Consider the following 17208-nt stretch of genomic DNA (forward strand, 5'->3'; position numbering starts at 1 on the left):
CATCTGCGTATCTTAGGTTGTTGATGTTTCTTCCGGCAATCTTAATTCCAACTTTTGATTCATCTAGCCCTGCCTTTCTCATGATGTGCTCTGCGTATAAGTTAAATAGGCAAGGCGACAGTATACAGCCTTGCCGGACTCCTTTCCCAATTTTGAACCAATCAGTGGTTCCGTGTCCAGTTCTCACTGTTGCTCCTTGGCCTGCATATAGGTTTCTCAAGAGACAAATAAGATGGTCTGGTATGCCCATCTCTAGGTTTTTAATTTTTTTTTTCTGATAGGATTCCTTGAGGGCTAAAAACCTAAAGGTTATTTTCGAAAGGTCCTCTGCAGCATGTGATGTTCATTCCAGTGCACAAAAGGCGCTGCTGTTTGGATTTGCTTTGCATTTCATTTCCCAGTTTCTCGCACGGGCTCTGACCAGGCGGAACCCTGTTTTTTCCCAGCTGGATGGGTGTGTGAGAACCGCACCCTGAGAAAAATCTGACAGGAGGCGGGAGAACCAGTTAACCAGGGGGCAGGATGTGCTGCAAGCAGGGAAGAAATGAATGAGATTGCAGAAGTCCGTTCCAAGTGATGGAAGCGGGAGGATCGGGCACGGGCAAACCCTGGCAGGGATTTCCAGATGAATTTATTTATGCCTTCTTGAAATCCCATCCCAGCTAGCCTTTGCAAGAAATTTTTGCCTGGCAGAGCGAAGACCTAATCCCTCTGAGCTGCATTGCAGCCTGCAGCTGAGATTTCCCTGCCTTGGCTTGCAAGAAGTCGATGAAAGACTTGTCGATTGTACAAAATAAAAATGTAGGATTCTGGGTTTGGCTTCTCCAAGGGAAAAAGGGCGGGAGAATTTGTCTGCAAGTCACAAGGTGGGATGTGTAAGTCCAGCACCAAATGGAACCAAAAGCGTTGGGCCGAAAAGGTTCAAATCCTCCCTAAAGTTTGCAAACTCCGACTTTGAGCCAATCTTTCCCTCCCCTTCCACCCTTCCTACCTCACAGGGTTGGTGTGCTGGGGAAAATAACAGCGGAGATACAGCTAGTCCTGGACTATTCACCATTCATTAAACAACTGATGTTACAACAGAAAGACTTGTCGATTGTACAAAATAAAAATGTAGGATTCTGGGTTTGGCTTCTCCAAGGGAAAAAGGGCGGGAGAATTTGTCTGCAAGTCACAACGTGGGATGTGTAAGTCCAGCACCAAATGGAACCAAAAGCGTTGGGCCGAAAAGGTTCAAATCCTCCCTAAAGTTTGCAAACTCCGACTTTGAGCCAATCTTTCCCTCCCCCTCCACCCTTCCTACCTCACAGGGTTGGTGTGCTGGGGAAAATAACAGTGGAGATACAGCTAGTCCTGGACTATTCACCATTCATTAAACAACTGATGTTACAACAGAAAGACTTGTCGATTGTACAAAATAAAAATGTAGGATTCTGGGTTTGGCTTCTCCAAGGGAAAAAGGGCGGGAGAATTTGTCTGCAAGTCACAACGTGGGATGTGTAAGTCCAGCACCAAATGGAACCAAAAGCGTTGGGCCGAAAAGGTTCAAATCCTCCCTAAAGTTTGCAAACTCCGACTTTGAGCCAATCTTTCGCTCCCCCTCCACCCTTCCTACCTCACAGGGTTGGTGTGCTGGGGAAAATAACAGCGGAGATACAGCTAGTCCTGGACTATTCACCATTCATTAAACAACTGATGTTACAACAGCACTGAAAAAGGTGACTTATCACCGGTCCTCACAGTTATGACCGTTGCAGCATCCTCAGGGCCATGAGATCAAATCTGGGCACTTGGCCACTGGCGTGTATTTGTGACCATGTGATCATGTGCTCGCCATTGGCTAACCTTCCCAGCCAGCTTCTGACAAGCAAAGTCAACGGGGGAAGTCAGGTCTGCTTAATGATCACATGATTTCCTTAACAACTCCATTGATTTGCTTAACAACTATGGCAAAAAATGGTCGTAAAATGGGGCACCACTCACTGAACCGATGCCTTGCTGAGCAATGGAAACTTTGGCTCCACTTGTAGTCATAAGCCAAGGACTCCCCGTATAGATGTAATATGAATATTACAAGGAATATTATAAGTCTCAAACATCTATGGAGATTCTCAAGTCACCCAGGTCGTGGTTCTCCCAAAGGTGCTTTTTCAGGAGGCAACTGGACTTTTCTGTTTTTCTTTGAAGATGTTTCACTTCTTATCCAAGAAGCTTGTTTGGCTCTGACTGGATGGTGGGGAATGGAAGGATTTATACTCCTTGCAGACAGCTGGCCATTTGCCTTCTTTTAGATCAGAGGTCCCCAACATTTTTGGCACAAGGAACCGGTTCCGTGGAGCGAGGTTTTTCTGTGGACCGGAGGGTGCGTGGTTTTGTGTGTTGCCTGCATCCCACGGATGGGGCTTTGCTTGTTTGTACCGCGGCCCGGTACTGGTCTGTGGACTGCGGGTTGGGGACCCCTCCTTTAGAGAGTCGTTGAAGCCATTTGGAGGTTTACCTGTGTCCTCAGGGTCACCTGAGCGGTGCAAATGTGTGTGGAGACTTCTTGGCTGCAGGACGTTTTCTGCCCTGTGTGTCTTCACTGTTGAAGATGGGCACAGGCTGTTGGGGATGAGTCTGTGTTGTTTGCCTCTCAAACTGAAACGCAAACGGTTCCTGTAGTCCGCAATGTTTTCCGGAAATCCAGTTCACACTCCCGCGCCATTCGAAAGGTGTTCATCCCAAAATGCATAGCTAAAGGTCTGTGGCGGTTCTCAGCCATCCAGCTCATGGTTGTTCCAAAGGAGCTTTTTCAGGAGGCAACTGGACTTTCTTGTTTTTCCTTGAAGACGTTTCGCTTGCGATCCAAGAAGCTTCTTCAGCTCTTGACTGGATGGTGGAGAATGGAAGGATTCATACGCCTGGCTGACTTCTTTGAAGAAACGTCTTCAAGGAAAAACAAGGAAGTCCAGTTGCCTCTTGAAGGAGGACCTTTGGCACAAGGCTCAAATGGGCATGAAATACACCTCCCTCCCTTGCGGCCCAGCGCATAGATTCAATTAATGGCATTTCCGTTTTCTCTTCTTCTGCAGGAAATGAAGCCACAGGGGAGTCGTTGCAGATGACCCCTCTGGAGTGAAGATGTCCTCCTTAGACCCCCTCCCTCCCGCCACGCCTCCCTCCCAGAAACCCACTCGCATCATCAAGCCTCGCCCACCCACCAGGCCGCGCCCCTATCTTCCCCCCAGGCCAGACTCCAATAAGCTGCTCCGGGTCCCTACCCCTCCTTTGCCGCTGGAGAAGGATGGGTGCTCTCAGGTCAGCGAAGTGCCAGGCGGCCCACCGCAGCCCTTGCACAAGCTGCAGAAGTCTGGTGCCGTTCGCAAGATCGTGGTACACTTCGATCGAGCGGGTTCTCCGGAGAAGGAAGAAGCCGAAAAAATTGTCCGATCGCCGCCTTCCAGCTGCCAGCAGGATGTGAACAAGGAAGAAAAGGCCATTACAGAAAAAGAGGTCCAGGATGGGTTGGGTAAGTGGGTCAGCTTTGATTTGGGTTCCGAAACTAGACTTTGCTTTTTTTTGGAACTAGATTCCCCCTAGATCTGGCCCAAAGCCACCCATCTGGCTTTCAAGGCAGGATTAGAACTCAGAACTCTCCCCACTCCGAGCCCAGCCCTTTTAAAGATGGTGTCAGACCTGCTTGCTGGGCAGATCCTGAGCATTGTTGAATCTGGAGTCCAGCTTGGAGCAGATTAGATTTCAATCCTAAAAAAATTGTAAGTCAACGATTGGAGAAAATCACTAGCTAAATTGGAAATAAATGCTGCAAATAAATGCGAGCCCGGAGATGTGCAAATGTATGTTCGGCATAAAATCCATCTTCACCGTCCCCAACAGTTTGCAAGAGACCGAGTTGTTCAGTTCTGCCCACTTTGGGTTTCCATCAGTGAAGTAGAAACACACACAGCACATTTCTGAGTCTCATCCTGGTTCCATCAAGGCTAGAAACATAACACCGCAAATACAATTGAAATTTAGGGGTTGCTTGAATCTGTAAACTGCGGGGTTCATGAAATGCTTCCCTGTCCTGTTTTTACCTGCCATGAATCAGAAGTTTTCTTCCTCTTTATTCAGTAGACAGTGTGGTCTAATGGTTAAGGCACCAGGCTAGAAAGCAAGAGATTGTGAGTTCAAGTCCTACCTTAACCATGAAAGCCAGCTGGGTGATGTTAGGCCAATGAGCAGGATATTGTGAGTTCTAGTCCTGCCCTGTGCACAAAAAGCTGGCTGGGTGACTTTGGACCAATCACCAGGAGGCTGTGAGTTCTAGTGCCGCCTTAGGCATGAAAGCTGGCTGTGCGACCTTAGGCCATTCACTAGGCGACTGTGAGTTCTAGTTTGGCCCTATGCACAAAAACCAGCTAGGTGACTTTGAACCAATCACCAGGAGGCTGGGAGTTCTTGTTCCACCTTAAGCATGAAAGCCGGCTGGGTGACCTTAGGCCATTCACTAGGCGACTGTGAGTTCTAGTTTGGCCCTATGCACAAAAACCAGCTGGGTGACTTTGGACCAATCACCAGGAGGCTGGGAGTTCTTGTTCCACCTTAAGCATGAAAGCCAGCTGGGTGACCTTAGGCCATTCACTAGGAGGCTGTGAGTTCTAGTCCTGCCCTGTGCACAAAAAGCTGGCTGGGTGACTTTGGACCAATCACCAGGAGGCTGGGAGTTCTCGTCCCGCCTTTAGGCATGAAAGCTGGCTGGGTGATCTTAGGCCAATCACCAGGAGTTTGTGAATTCTAGTCCTGCTCTAGGCACAAAAGCCAGCTGGTTAATTTTGGGCTAGTCAGTCTTTGTCTCAGCCCAACCCACCTCACAGGGTTGTTGTTGTGGGGAAAATAGGAGGAGGAAGGTGTGTCGGATAGCTTTGCTGCCTTATTTGTAAAAGCAGTAAAAGTGGGATATAAAGAAAGAAGGAAATCAAATCAAAATTATCTTTTTTTCCTCTACTTCCTCAGATCCTTGCAAGGACACCCAGCCATCCGTCTTGCCGATGGTGGAGCAGAACGGGCTGGATTTGCCCACTTCCTGTCTGTCCGGCTGCCCCTGTGTTTGCCATCAACAAAACCCAGGGATGGTCTTGGTTTGGGTCCCTGCAACTTCCCGGCTTCAGGAGGGGGATACGGAAAATGGGCTGGCCTCGGACCTATCATCCTCTGCCGACGAAGGGGGGGCCTCCTTCCAAAAATCCCTGGGACTCGGTGCACCCCCTCCCCAGCCTTCCTCCATTGCAGCGGGCAGGATCCCGAAATCTCGCCGTTCGTCTCGAAGCAAAAAGCCTCTTGACTCACCACCGTCCACCAACGGGCACCCCGAAGGGGGTGTCGTCCTGACAAGCTACCGTTCCACAGCCGAGCCCCTTCCCCTACGCTGCCCGCCGTTGATGCCCAAGCCACCCCGTCGTAACAAGGGAGGTGGCTCTCTCTCTCTGGATGGTGAGCTCCTACCTCCGGCCATCCCACCGAAAGCCCCCATGAAACCGCCTCGCAGCTCCTTGGGACCTTCAGCTCGTCGGAGTTCCCTCCAATATCCGCTTGAGATGAACCACCTTCCTGCCCGGGTCTCCCCTTTTGCTGTTGGGGAAGGCTTTGTCATGTTGCCTCCCCCCACCCAGCCACCCCCACCTCCCCCCAATTCTCAGACCCCTCTGCCTCTCCCCGTTTCTCAGACTGGCTCCCAGGTGTGCTCAGCCCCCCCTCCCCCCTCTCAGCCCCCTCCCCTGCTGCCCCAAGGTCTCCCTCCTCCACCAACTCAGCCACCGCCACCTCTGGAAAGATCACCTCTGGATGACAGCCCTTTTCAAGGTACTATTTTGACCCTCCCCCTTTGGGGTAAAACTGTATCTCCCAACCTCAAATTATTTTAATATGTGTGGACTTCAACTCCCAGAATTCGCCCAGCCAGTTTTGCTGGCTGTGGAATTCTGGGAGTTGAAGTCCACACATCTTAACATAATTGAAACTGAGAAACTTTGTGGTAGCTGGCTTGGAATTCTGGGAGTTGAAGTTCATACATCTTAAAGGTAGTTGAAAATGAGAAACTTTGTGCTAACTGATTGTGGAATTCTGGGAGTTGAAGTCCACACATCTTAATGTAGTTGAAACTGAGAAACTTTGCGGTAGATGGCTTGGAATTCGGACAGCTGAAGTCCATACATACTAATGTGATGGTTGAAACTGAAAAACTTTGTGGTTCCTAGTTGTGAGATTCTGAAAATTGAAGTCCACACATCTTAACTTAGTTGAAAGTGAATAATTTTGTGATCTAAAGACGGGGGAAAGGGATATTGTGTTGTCACCCACTTTCAAGTTTTTCTTAGCTAAGAGCTGCTTGGAGGGGCGCGATCCCAAAACCGGAGGGGGCATTTTTGTTTTGGGAGGGCAAGGAACACAAGAGACCTTTCAGTTCAAAAAGTACAAAGTTTGAAATGTCTTTTTTTTCCCTCACACGTAGCAGCTCAGTTTTTCTGCTTGGGAAAACCCTTTCGGGTCTTCCCCAACCTCTCACTTCTCTCTCAGTAGCTGCTGTGCACTAGAAGCTGTGCACTAGAAATAAAACCTGTTTTGACTCAAAATGTTTGACATATTGTTACAGTGCAAAGGTTTTGTTTTCTTAGACCTTCAGGAAAGATACTATCTCCCATCCGATGGGAGAGGACGGTCAATCTCTGTTCCCTCTGCTGAGAATGTGGCTTGGCTCATTTATTTCGTGTTGCACGTGGTCCTCGACGTATGATCATATTGGAGCCTGTCTCTTATGGTTTTCAGCGAAAACACTGTAAAATGGTCATATGACCACGAGACACTTCAAATGGCTGTCAGTGCAAGCCAGTTGCTGAACACCCAAACTACGTTTACACGCTGGGGAGACAAGTAGCCATTGGAATTTCAGAAATGGGTCATAAGTATCCCTGTGGAAGTGCGTGGCAAATTCCAGGGTTGCTACACAATCGGTCGTAAGCCGAAGACGGCCTGTGTTTGGTTCAGACTTCCTTAATCTGACGCATTCCGGAAGTGTCCCACTGCAACTCCCATCCTCCTCAATCCAAACCAGGAAAAATGCTAGAGGGGTTACAGCAATGCTTAGGTCTTCCCTAATGCCCATCATCTGTGCTAGTCTGTGTTATAAACTTAAATGCCCTTTTCTGTTACCCCATTCACTGACTCTGCAAACTTTTCTTTCTATAGGCGGCTGTGAAAATGAAGAGAGCAGTTTTAGCGACTCAGAGACGGACAAGTCAGACAACAGGTATGTGTTGTTTCCCTGCTTTCTGGAAATTCCGAAGGGAGAGGTTTACCTGGGTGTGCAAACAGAATGTAAGTTTAGACTTTGAAGAGTCTAAGACAGGCAGTCCCAAAGGTGTTTTTTTTCAAGAGGCAACTAGACTTTTTTGTTTTTCTTTGAAAACAACTTTTTTGTTTTGCTTCTCATCCAAGAAGCTTCTTCAGCTCTGGCTGGATGGTGGGGAATGGAAGGATTTATACTCCTTGCAGACAGCTGGTCATTTGCATTCTTTTAGAGAGTCGTTGAGGCCATTTGGAGATTTACCTGTGTCCTCAGGGTCACCTGAGTGGTGCAACTGGGTGTGGAGCCTTCTTGGCTGCAGGACGTTCTCTGCCCTGTGTCTCTTCACGGTTGAAGACAGACGCAGAGGCTGTTGGGGATGAGTCTGTGTTGTCTACCTCCCAACCTGAAGCGCAAAAAGTTCCTGTAGTCTGCAATGTTTTCTGGAAATCCACACCATTCAAAGGGTGTTCATCCCAAAGTGCATCACTAAATGTCTAAGGAAATACCTAATAATGATGATGATGTGAGGAAAATTCTGAGGGACGACTCACACCCTGGACGGTATCTCTTTACTCTCCTACCATCGGGTAGGAGATATAGGAGTATAGCCAGCCGTACCAACAGGCTGAAGAACAGCTTTTATCCATGGACTGTTAGGCTCTTGAACGAGAAATAATTTTATAATTTTATGTGTGACTGACTTGCGAGGCCGGTGTGTTGTGCAATTAGCTCACATGGTGTAACCAGATGGAGGGTTTGTTGTCACTGTGAGTTGTGGGGTGGGGGCACGAAGGGAGGCTCAGCCAATCTCAATGTATACATGGTTGTACTTTGACAATAAAGGTTCATTCATTCATTCATGATGATGATGATGATGATGACAACAGCAACAACAACAACAATGATGATGATGATGCCCTGGAATATAATCTGTCAGTTATTCATTGTATTCTTCTGAAATAACAGATTTATACCAGCTGAGAGAAAGATATTTAAAAAAGAGAGCTTTTGAATGTTCTTCAAGACTATGAATTTTGATTATTGCTTGTTTGGCACAAGAATAGGGGAACAGATATTTTCTCTTAATTATTTGAAAAGGATTTTCATTAGGGAAAGTGTATATGTTAATCATTGCTGTCAAACAAGCATTACGAATTAAGTAGTTATTAAGAAGGTAATTTGATGAGAAAGGAAGGTCCAGAGACGGAATAGAGCACTTGTGGTTTTGAACATCTCTATTTCTGATTTCTGAATTGATGGGATTTTCTAAGCCATTAGCAGCAAAAAAAAAAATCTTCCCAGTGACACCAAAATTAAAAATTTGGGGGAAAACCAAGAGGGTTTATCCTATATTCAAGGTTGTCTGTTTGATGCTAGATGAAGATGAAAGCTTTGATTTCAGCACCAATTTAAAATATGGGTTGGCCTCAATTTCCTATCATTTGTTTAGGAACCTTTCAAAGCTACAATGACGCCAAAAAAAGTGATTTACAACCAGTCCCACACTTATGACCCTCACAGCATCCCCAGTCACGTGACAAAAATTTGGCTGCTTGGCAAGTTGCATGTATTTACAATGGTTGCGCCGTCCTGGGGTTATGCGATCGCCATTTGCAACCGTCTCAGCCGGCTTCCAACAAGCTAATTCAACAAGGGAAGCTTTAACCACTGCATAATTCACTTAACAACTGCAGGGACTCACGTAACCACCACGGAAAAAAAATAAAAATAAATCTTGAACTTCGTAAACTTCTTGAACAGCTTGTAAAACAGTGCGACTCACTTCACAAGGGCCTTCCTTAGCAATGAACACGCTGATCCCGTGGTGGTAAATCAAGGACTATCTTTAATTACTTGCTCGGTTTGAGTCTGACTCCTGATGATTTTGTGGACACATCTATGCAGGTAGTCCTCAACCTACGGCCACAATTGAGCCCCAAATTTCTGTGGCTAAGCGAGACACTTGTTAAGTGGCTGATGACCTTAACTGGGGTTTATTTTGGGGATGGGGCTTATATTAGAAGCCTCCTGAAAAAAATATTGCTAGGGCTTATTTTCCGGTGTGGATCTTCTTTTCGGGGAAACACGCTATAAAGATGGGCCGACCGTCAAGTTGCCCAAATATGGTCATGTGATCATGGAGGGGGTGGGGTGAAGGGGAGTAGTGACCGTCAGAACTTTGAAACTGGATCATAAATAACTCTGGGAAGGTCCGTTGTAAGTTTGAAGGGTCGCTAAGTGGTTAGTCGTAAGTAGAGGACTACCTGTGTACAGGAAGAAGGCAATGGTAAAGGTAGTCCTTGACATATGACTACAATTGAGCCCCAAATTTCTGTGGTTAAAGTGAGACATTGGTTAAGTGAGTTTTGCCCCATTTTATGACTTTTCTTGCCACCGTTGTTAAGTGAAACACTGCAGTTCTTAAGTTAATAACATGGTTGCTGAGTGAATCTGGCTTCCCCATTGACTGCTTGTCAGAAGGTCACAAAAGGGGATCCCGTGATCCCTGGACACTGCAATCATCATAAATATGAGCCAGTTGCCAAGCATCTGAATTTTGATCTCATGATCGGGGGGGGGGGGATGTTGCAAAAGTCGTAACTGTGAAAAACGGTCATAAGTCCTTTTTTTCTGTACGGTTGTACCTTCGAACGGTCACTAAACAAATTATTGTAAGTTGAGGACTGTCTGTATACAGTGCTTTTCTGAATGGTAGTATGGAAATGGTTTGCAAATACCTCCTTCCCAGTTTAATCTGCAAAGCTAGGACTTCTTAGTGGTATCCCATCCAAGTAGCTACTTGGCTCAACCCTGCTCAGCTTGCTTGGGTTAGCTAATGTCATTTAGGTGCTTGCCTACTATGCTAAGACATAAGATGGCTTGGGATATAAAGTGTGAATTGAACTTAAAATCCACAAACCAAGAATGACATTTGTGCAATGGGTGTCTAGTTCCTGGGTGATGTACAAAGGCGTCCAGTTTCTTACTTCTATTTTTTTTCCTCCAGCTTTGCTCGAAATGTGGAGTTACAAGCTTCTTAGCCAAATCAACAACTGCAGAATTGATCTACTCTTAGGACTGCTTATCATTGGCTTTTTCTGTTTTATCCCTATATCACAGACACCCTTCGGTGCTATCGGCTAAGAGTCCGGACTGGGGGATTTGCCTGCAGGATGGTAAGTGGACTGCACATTTATTAAAAAGAGAGAGAGAGAGAGAGAGAGAGAGAGAGAGAGAGAGAGAGAGAGAGAGAGAGAGAGAGAGAGAGAGAGAGAGAGAGAGAGAGAGAGAGAAAGAAAGAGAGAGAAAGAAAGAGAGAGAGAGAAAGAAAGAGAGAAAGAAAGAGAGAAAGAAAGAGAGAAAGAAAGAAAGAAAGAAAGAGAGAGAGAGAGAGAAAGAAAGAGAGAGAAAGAAAGAGAGAAAGAGAGAAAGAGAGAGAGAGAGAGAGGGAGAGAGAGAGAAAGAGAAAGAGAGAGAGAGAGAGAGAGAGAGAGAAAGAGAGAGAAAGAGAAAGAGAGAGAGAGAGAGAGAGAGAGAGAGAGAGAGAGAGAGAGAGAGAGAGAGAGAGACCCAGGAAAATTGGCGTAGTTACAGACACCGAACAGCCTCTGACTCAATTTCTTTTCCTTCTTCTGAAATCCCTTGTGAAATTCTCTCCCATTTCCTAAAGGCGTGTTTCTCAACTTTTAAGATGCGTGGATGCTGGCTGGGAAAGTCTGAGCGTTGAAGTCCACAAATATTAAAAGTTGACGAAGTTGAGAAATGCTAGCCTGAAGGCGTAGTTCACTGCTGAGATGGATTAAAAGCCTTGCTTAGGGTGCTGCCTCATTGCTAAATCCTTGTGCTACCATCTGAGTTTCCTTCTTTAGGTTTTTAAAGTCCACTTACCGGGGCTAGATGTGAAGACCATTCCTAAGAACTCACTATGCCAGTGTTTTTCAACCTCAGCCATTTTAAGATGTGGACTTCAACTCCCAGAATTCCCCAACCAGGAATTAAAGGATTGTCTGCCTTGTTGTTGTTAGTTGTGAAGTCGTATCCGACCCATCGCGACCCATCGCGACCCCATGGAAGGCCTTCCTGTCCTCTACCATCTTCTGGAGTCCATTTAGGCTCACACCTACTGCTACAGTGACTCCATCCAGCCACCTCATTCTCTGTCATCCCCTTCTTCTCTTGCCCTCACCCTTTCCCAGCATTAGGCTCTTCTCCAGTGAGTCCTTCCTTCTCATTAGGTGGCCAAAGTATTTGAATTTCCACTTCAGGATCTGGCCTTCTAAAGAGCAGTCAGGGTTGATCTCCTCTAGGACTAACCGGTTTGATCACCCTGCAGTCCAAGGGACTCGCAGGAGTCTTCTCCAGCACCATAGTTCAAAGGCCTCAATTCTGCCTTGGCATACTCCCAGTGTTTTGCAATCTCGGCGATTCTAAGTTGTATGGACTTCAACTTCCAGCTGTGCTGGTTGGGGAATTCTTGGCCTTGAAGTCCACAAGAATAACTGCCTTAGATTAACTAGGGGAAAAAGGCACTTTATTCATACAAATAGTACCCAAATCAGAAAATAACAGCAATGAAAACCAGGTTTTCTTAAACTCTTTGCAGTCCAAAAATGATAATCAGAAGATAAAATTATACTTCTAGAATATATTCTGCAGAAGAGTAAGAAATGACTTGATGGCAAATAATCAATCTATCAAACAAACAATCGATATCAAACAGTACAATTCTGTTTCAACTATGTGTGGACTTCAGTTCCCAGAATTCTACCGCCAATCCCAAGCGTGGTAATTGGAAAATAAAATTATACCCCCAGAATATATTTTGCAGAAGAGTAAGAAATGACTCGATGGCAAATAAACAATCAGACAATCAAGCAATGAATCGAAATCAATCAATACAATTTCAGTTTCAGCTATGTGTGGACTTCAGTTCCCAGAATGCCACAGCCAGCTACCACAAAGTTTCTCAATTTCAGCTATGTTCAGCTGGGTGGACTTCAGCTCCCAGAATTCCACAGTCAGCAATGCTGGCTAAGGAATTCTGGGAGATGAGGTCCACACATCTTAAAATGACTGAGGCTGAGAAACACTGCACTATGCCCTTTACTTCACACAAGTTAAAATGGTTTTTCAGATACAACATTTAACAAGCAACGTCCTGAGAACCCTAGGCCAGAACTGGATGATTGCAATCTTGAAGGTTGTTTTTTTTATGAAGTATAGGTTTTCTTTGACTTACAACCATTCATTTAGTGACTGTTCGAAGTTACGACAACACTGAAAAAAGTGACTTATGACCGTTTTTCGCACAACCGTTTGCAGCATCCCCATGGTCACGTGATCACAATTTGGATGCTTGACAACTGGCACATATTTATGACACAGTTGCAGTCTCCCGGGGTCATGTGATTCCCCCTTTGCGACCTTCTGACAAGCAAAGTCAATGGGGAAGCCAGATTAACTTCACCATTGTGTTGCTAACTTACCAACTGCAGTGATTCACTTAACAACTGTGTCAAGAAAGGTCGTAGAATGGGGCGAAACTCACTACACAACTGTCTCGCTTAGCAAAAAAAAAATTGGGGCTCAATTCTGACGGTCAGTCGAGGAGTGTGGGTGTGGCGTGCTATTCCCCAACCAAAGTTCATTGTGTTGTGTCTTTCTCTGCCTTCTGATGTCTTGCAGAGCCTTTGTATCAAACATATCGCCAAGCTGTCATCTCCAAAGAGATCAAGAGGCAAACGGTTCCCCGAAACAGTAGTTTCAGCAGCTCGGACTACAGAGCCCCTTCTCCTGGGGAAGGGTCGACGGGGCCCCAGGGCTCTGTCCCTCATAGCACCCTTTGGCAGGAGTTGCCCGCTGTACGAGAAAGTGGCGTTTTGGAAAACATCAGCCCAGAAGAAAGGAAGATGCAAGAGGTAACTCTGACAGGACTTTAGATTGGAGAGGCGTTTCCCATCAGATAGAATTTGAGGTGTCTGAAACGCTTCAGAAATTTCCTGAACAATTAATCAGTGGAACGACTTGCTTCCAGAAGTTGCGGGTGCTCCAACACTGGAGGTTTATAAGGAGTTTGGACAGCCATTTGTCTGAAATGATATAGGGTTTCCTGTGAAGCAGAGGGTTGGACTAAAACAGGGCTTTTCAACCAGGAGTACGGGTACCACCTGTGGTACATTGGCACCTGGCAGGTGGTACGCGACCATCCTAGAAAAGTGGAAGTGGGGGAGGGGAATGAGCTGAACCGGTGGCAGCACCGCACAAGCCTGAGCGAGAGACGGCTGGAGCTGCAGGGCTGTCAGGGCTCAGCGGAAGCGCCAGGATCAGCGCCAGGCTCCAGCTGGAGCTCGGTGCCGATCCTGGCACTTCTGCTGAGCCCAGAAGAAGCGCCGATCAGCTGGAATGTTGCAGCATCTCCAGGGTCTTGTGAGTAACATTCAGACGCTTGGCAACTGATTCATATTTATGACGGTCACAGTGTCCCAGGGTCATGTGAAGTGACCAAAACCTGCTGCAACCACCCAGCAGAGGGGGGGGGGAGAATAAAAACCAAACACCCCCCACCCCATCCCCACTGCCTATCCTCAACAGAAATGCTCACAACAATGAAAACCTCGGACAGGAGGAAGAGCGCCACCAGGCGGGCAGGCAGGTGTCTTGCTCGGCTGTGGCTTGGGGGGGGGCACTTTTTTCAGTGCCATTGTAACTTCGAACAGTCACTAAGCGAACTGTTGTAAGTCGAGGACTACCTGTACTTCATCACTTTTTTCCTTTTTTTGGGGGGGGGGTCATCAAGTTTTTGACAGCTTGCTAGGCGACTGGTGGTACTCGGATGTTGCCATATCCTAAAAGTGGTACAGTGGGTGAAAAGGTTGAAAAGCCCTGAGCTAGAAGACCTCCAAGGTCCCTTCTGTTATTCTGCTTTGAGAACCATCAAAACATGCAGCATTTCAGTGAATACACTTGAGGAGTTGTACATTGTGTTGGTAGGGTTCTTTTCCCCTCAGAAAATGAGATCATTTTAAGTTTAGAGTCATATTTATTCACAATTTGGGACTGGGTGTTTCACACATGAATTACGACTCGAGCTATTTCAGCAGATTAATACTATTTTTCCAACTAACGTGGCACTAGGGAGGCTGTGTATCTGAATGGTGCAGATGAATTTTGTGCTGCAGTCCAAACTTTCTGTGTGTACATTAGTAGATTCTGATTCTCCCCCACCATAACATGAGACACTTGTAATTGTAAATTGTGTTAGTGATGAAATAAAGCAAAATAAGAGCCACTCCCAAGCACAGATATGTCCTGGCGACTTTTTTTCTTCTTCCCTGCTATATCCTCATGATACAGGATACATCTTGTTCCAACTCTTGCTGGTATTGTGTTATCTCCTTTAAACAGCCAACAATCTGTTGCAATTTTCCCATGGGTAAAATCTGACTCATCTGCTACAGGTAGTTCTCAACTCACAATGGCCTCAGAAAGGGTTTTGAATGCCCCCTATTGTGAAATACGTCCGACTGTCCTAAGGCTTTTGCCAGTTTTCAGCAAAAAAACACCCATTCGGGAGAGTGAATTCACTTAATGATCACAGGATTCGCTTAACGACTGCTGTAAAAATGTAAAAAATAAATCATGTGGGCGCCTCAACTTATGACCATAACAACGTATGACCGCAATTCTAGTTCTAGTTGTGATTGTAAGTTTTTTTAATTTATTTTAATTCCATTTATATCCCGCCCTTCTCCGAAGACTCAGGGTGGCTTACAAAGTTAGCAGTTGAGGCCTGCTTGTATTATTTTGCAAGTAGGTGACCCTTCTTAAGGGACGGACTTTTAAGCCTCGCTCTGTCCACTTATCTAGTGAGGATTCCTGTGGACTATTTTTTTAAAAAAGGGATCTTGGTCTTTACCCATCAAATTTATTGGCTGATCCCCAAATTGGGGACTTGAATCAGTCTGAACGTTGGCTGACCGTTTGGTGAGAGGAGAAATAGATGATTTGTGTGTCAATTCTTCCGTTGTCTAGTCAGTGTTGTTTAGACCAGCGGTCCACAATCTTCCCGGCTTGGGGGGGCAGGGGCAGGGGAGGGTTCTGTGCGAGCAGCAGTTGTGCACACGTGCGTACACACAGCTCCATTTGTGCAAGTGCTGGGCACGTGGACCTGCCAGGTGCACAAATGGAGCTGTGCACGCAAGCACGTGTGTAGCACAGAAATGGAGCTGCATGTCCGTACTCACCTGCCACTAGCATGGCCTGGATCTGAATGGCCCAATATTGGGCTGCAGCCCGGAGTTTGGGGATTCCTGGTTTAGACTGCTCTTGAATGTGGGTTTAGGGCTCTTTTGGATTACTGCTAAACCTGTGTCCAAAACAAGCTCAGCTACTTCCTGGCGGTATTCAAACGGGCCTCCAGGGTGCAAAAGCAGAATGAGATTTGATAGATAGCATTTGGAGAAGCTGCGGGAACAATGCTCACCATGCTTTATTTCATTCATGTCTGTCGGGTTCTTTCTGCCTTCGTCACTCATTCTGCCTTCTTTGTGGCTCTTGGCATCTGTGGTCAAGAGTCTCTTTGAGGTGGTGACCTCCGAAGCCTCTTACCTACGCTCGCTCACCCTTCTGATCGAGCACTTCATGGAGTCTCGGGAGCTGGCTGGCACCATCCTTCTGCGCGAGCACCGCATTCTTTTCTCCAACATACGCAAAGTCCAAGAAGTCAGCGAAAGGTCAGTTGTCTTCCTGTCTTTCTTCCACTCTGCATTGCCCTGGATTGAAGGTAGCCAGTCACAGAATTCCTAATTTGCTGTTGGCCATCCTGAAGGACGTGATCTCCACGTTCAGAAGGGATCACTCTCTCCCAAGTGGTTCTTCTGATTTGGGGGGGGGGGGGAAATCACCTGTGATGAACAGCAGGCTAGTCAATTATCCAACTGTACGACCGACTGTTTAATCGCTACCCCTCCCAACTTCAAAAGGTGGAAATAGATCCCTGTCTAGGCTTGTTCTTTTTGCTCGTGCTTCTGTGAACGCTCCACGTTATCTCTGATGCCAGTTCTTCCACTTGATAGGTTCTTACGGGATCTGGAATGGCGGTTGGCTGAAAGCCTGCAGATCTCAGACGTTTGTGATATTGTGGAGGATCACGCTCAGCAGAACTTCTCGGTCTACATTGATTACGTCCGTAACCAGCTCTACCAGGAGAAGACCTATAGTAGCCTCATGTGAGTAAGTGAGGAGGAAAGGAAAACCAGTCTGCCCGCCCATCCTTGGGGAGAGTGAAGGATTCCAATGAGTGGAGGAATTATTTGGAGAAACCCCATTGCCTGTTTTTCCCAGCTAATGTTGACCTCGCTGAGAATTCTGGGAGTTGTAGTTTTCCCCTCATTTGGCAGTCTGATCACCATTTTGGGACCTGTACAAAGGGCTGGCTCAGATGCCAAAAGATATTAGTTCAGCCTGTCCAACAGCAACAATTCAGGTACTCCTGAAGAACTTGCGGGCGATTGATCACGGCCATCCCTTGTAGGATTCCACCTTTGAAGTGGGAATAGCATTAGTAATAGCAATATTACTTTTTAGACTTATTTACTGCTTCATAGTGCTTTCCAGACCTCTCTAAGCGGTTTACAGAATCAGCGTATTGCCCCCAACCATCTGGGCCCTCATTTTATCGACTTCAGAAGGATGAGTCAATCTTGAGCCGGTCAGAATCGAACTCCTGGTGTGAGCAGTGAGTTAGTTAGCCTGCAGTCCTGCATTCTAACCACTGCGTCACCACGGCTCTTGTTTATTTTATTTATTTTAATTCCATTTATATCCCGCCCTTCTTCGAAGACTCAGGGCGGCTTACAAGCTTAGCAGTAGCCTTCATTCTATGC

The 17208-nt window shown here is 46.5% G+C and overlaps 1 protein-coding gene across 1 annotated transcript in view; it reads left to right on the top strand.

The window, feature by feature from the left end:
• Positions 1-17208, top strand: part of LOC308678361 (rho guanine nucleotide exchange factor 15-like) — a 65186-nt gene that overhangs the window by 30953 nt on the left and 17025 nt on the right. The window contains exons 2-8 of the mRNA XM_081345499.1: positions 3072-3508; positions 4996-5841; positions 7225-7285; positions 10445-10500; positions 13010-13242; positions 15896-16056; positions 16399-16551. Of these exons, the coding sequence (XP_081201625.1) occupies positions 3121-3508; positions 4996-5841; positions 7225-7285; positions 10445-10500; positions 13010-13242; positions 15896-16056; positions 16399-16551 (1898 nt within the window). The 5' untranslated portion in view covers positions 3072-3120. The remainder of the gene's footprint in view (positions 1-3071; positions 3509-4995; positions 5842-7224; positions 7286-10444; positions 10501-13009; positions 13243-15895; positions 16057-16398; positions 16552-17208) is intronic.

The sequence above is a fragment of the Vipera berus genome (genome assembly GCF_964194415.1).
Source record: "Vipera berus genome assembly, chromosome: Z".
In the NCBI taxonomy this organism is placed as follows: domain Eukaryota; kingdom Metazoa; phylum Chordata; class Lepidosauria; order Squamata; family Viperidae; genus Vipera; species Vipera berus.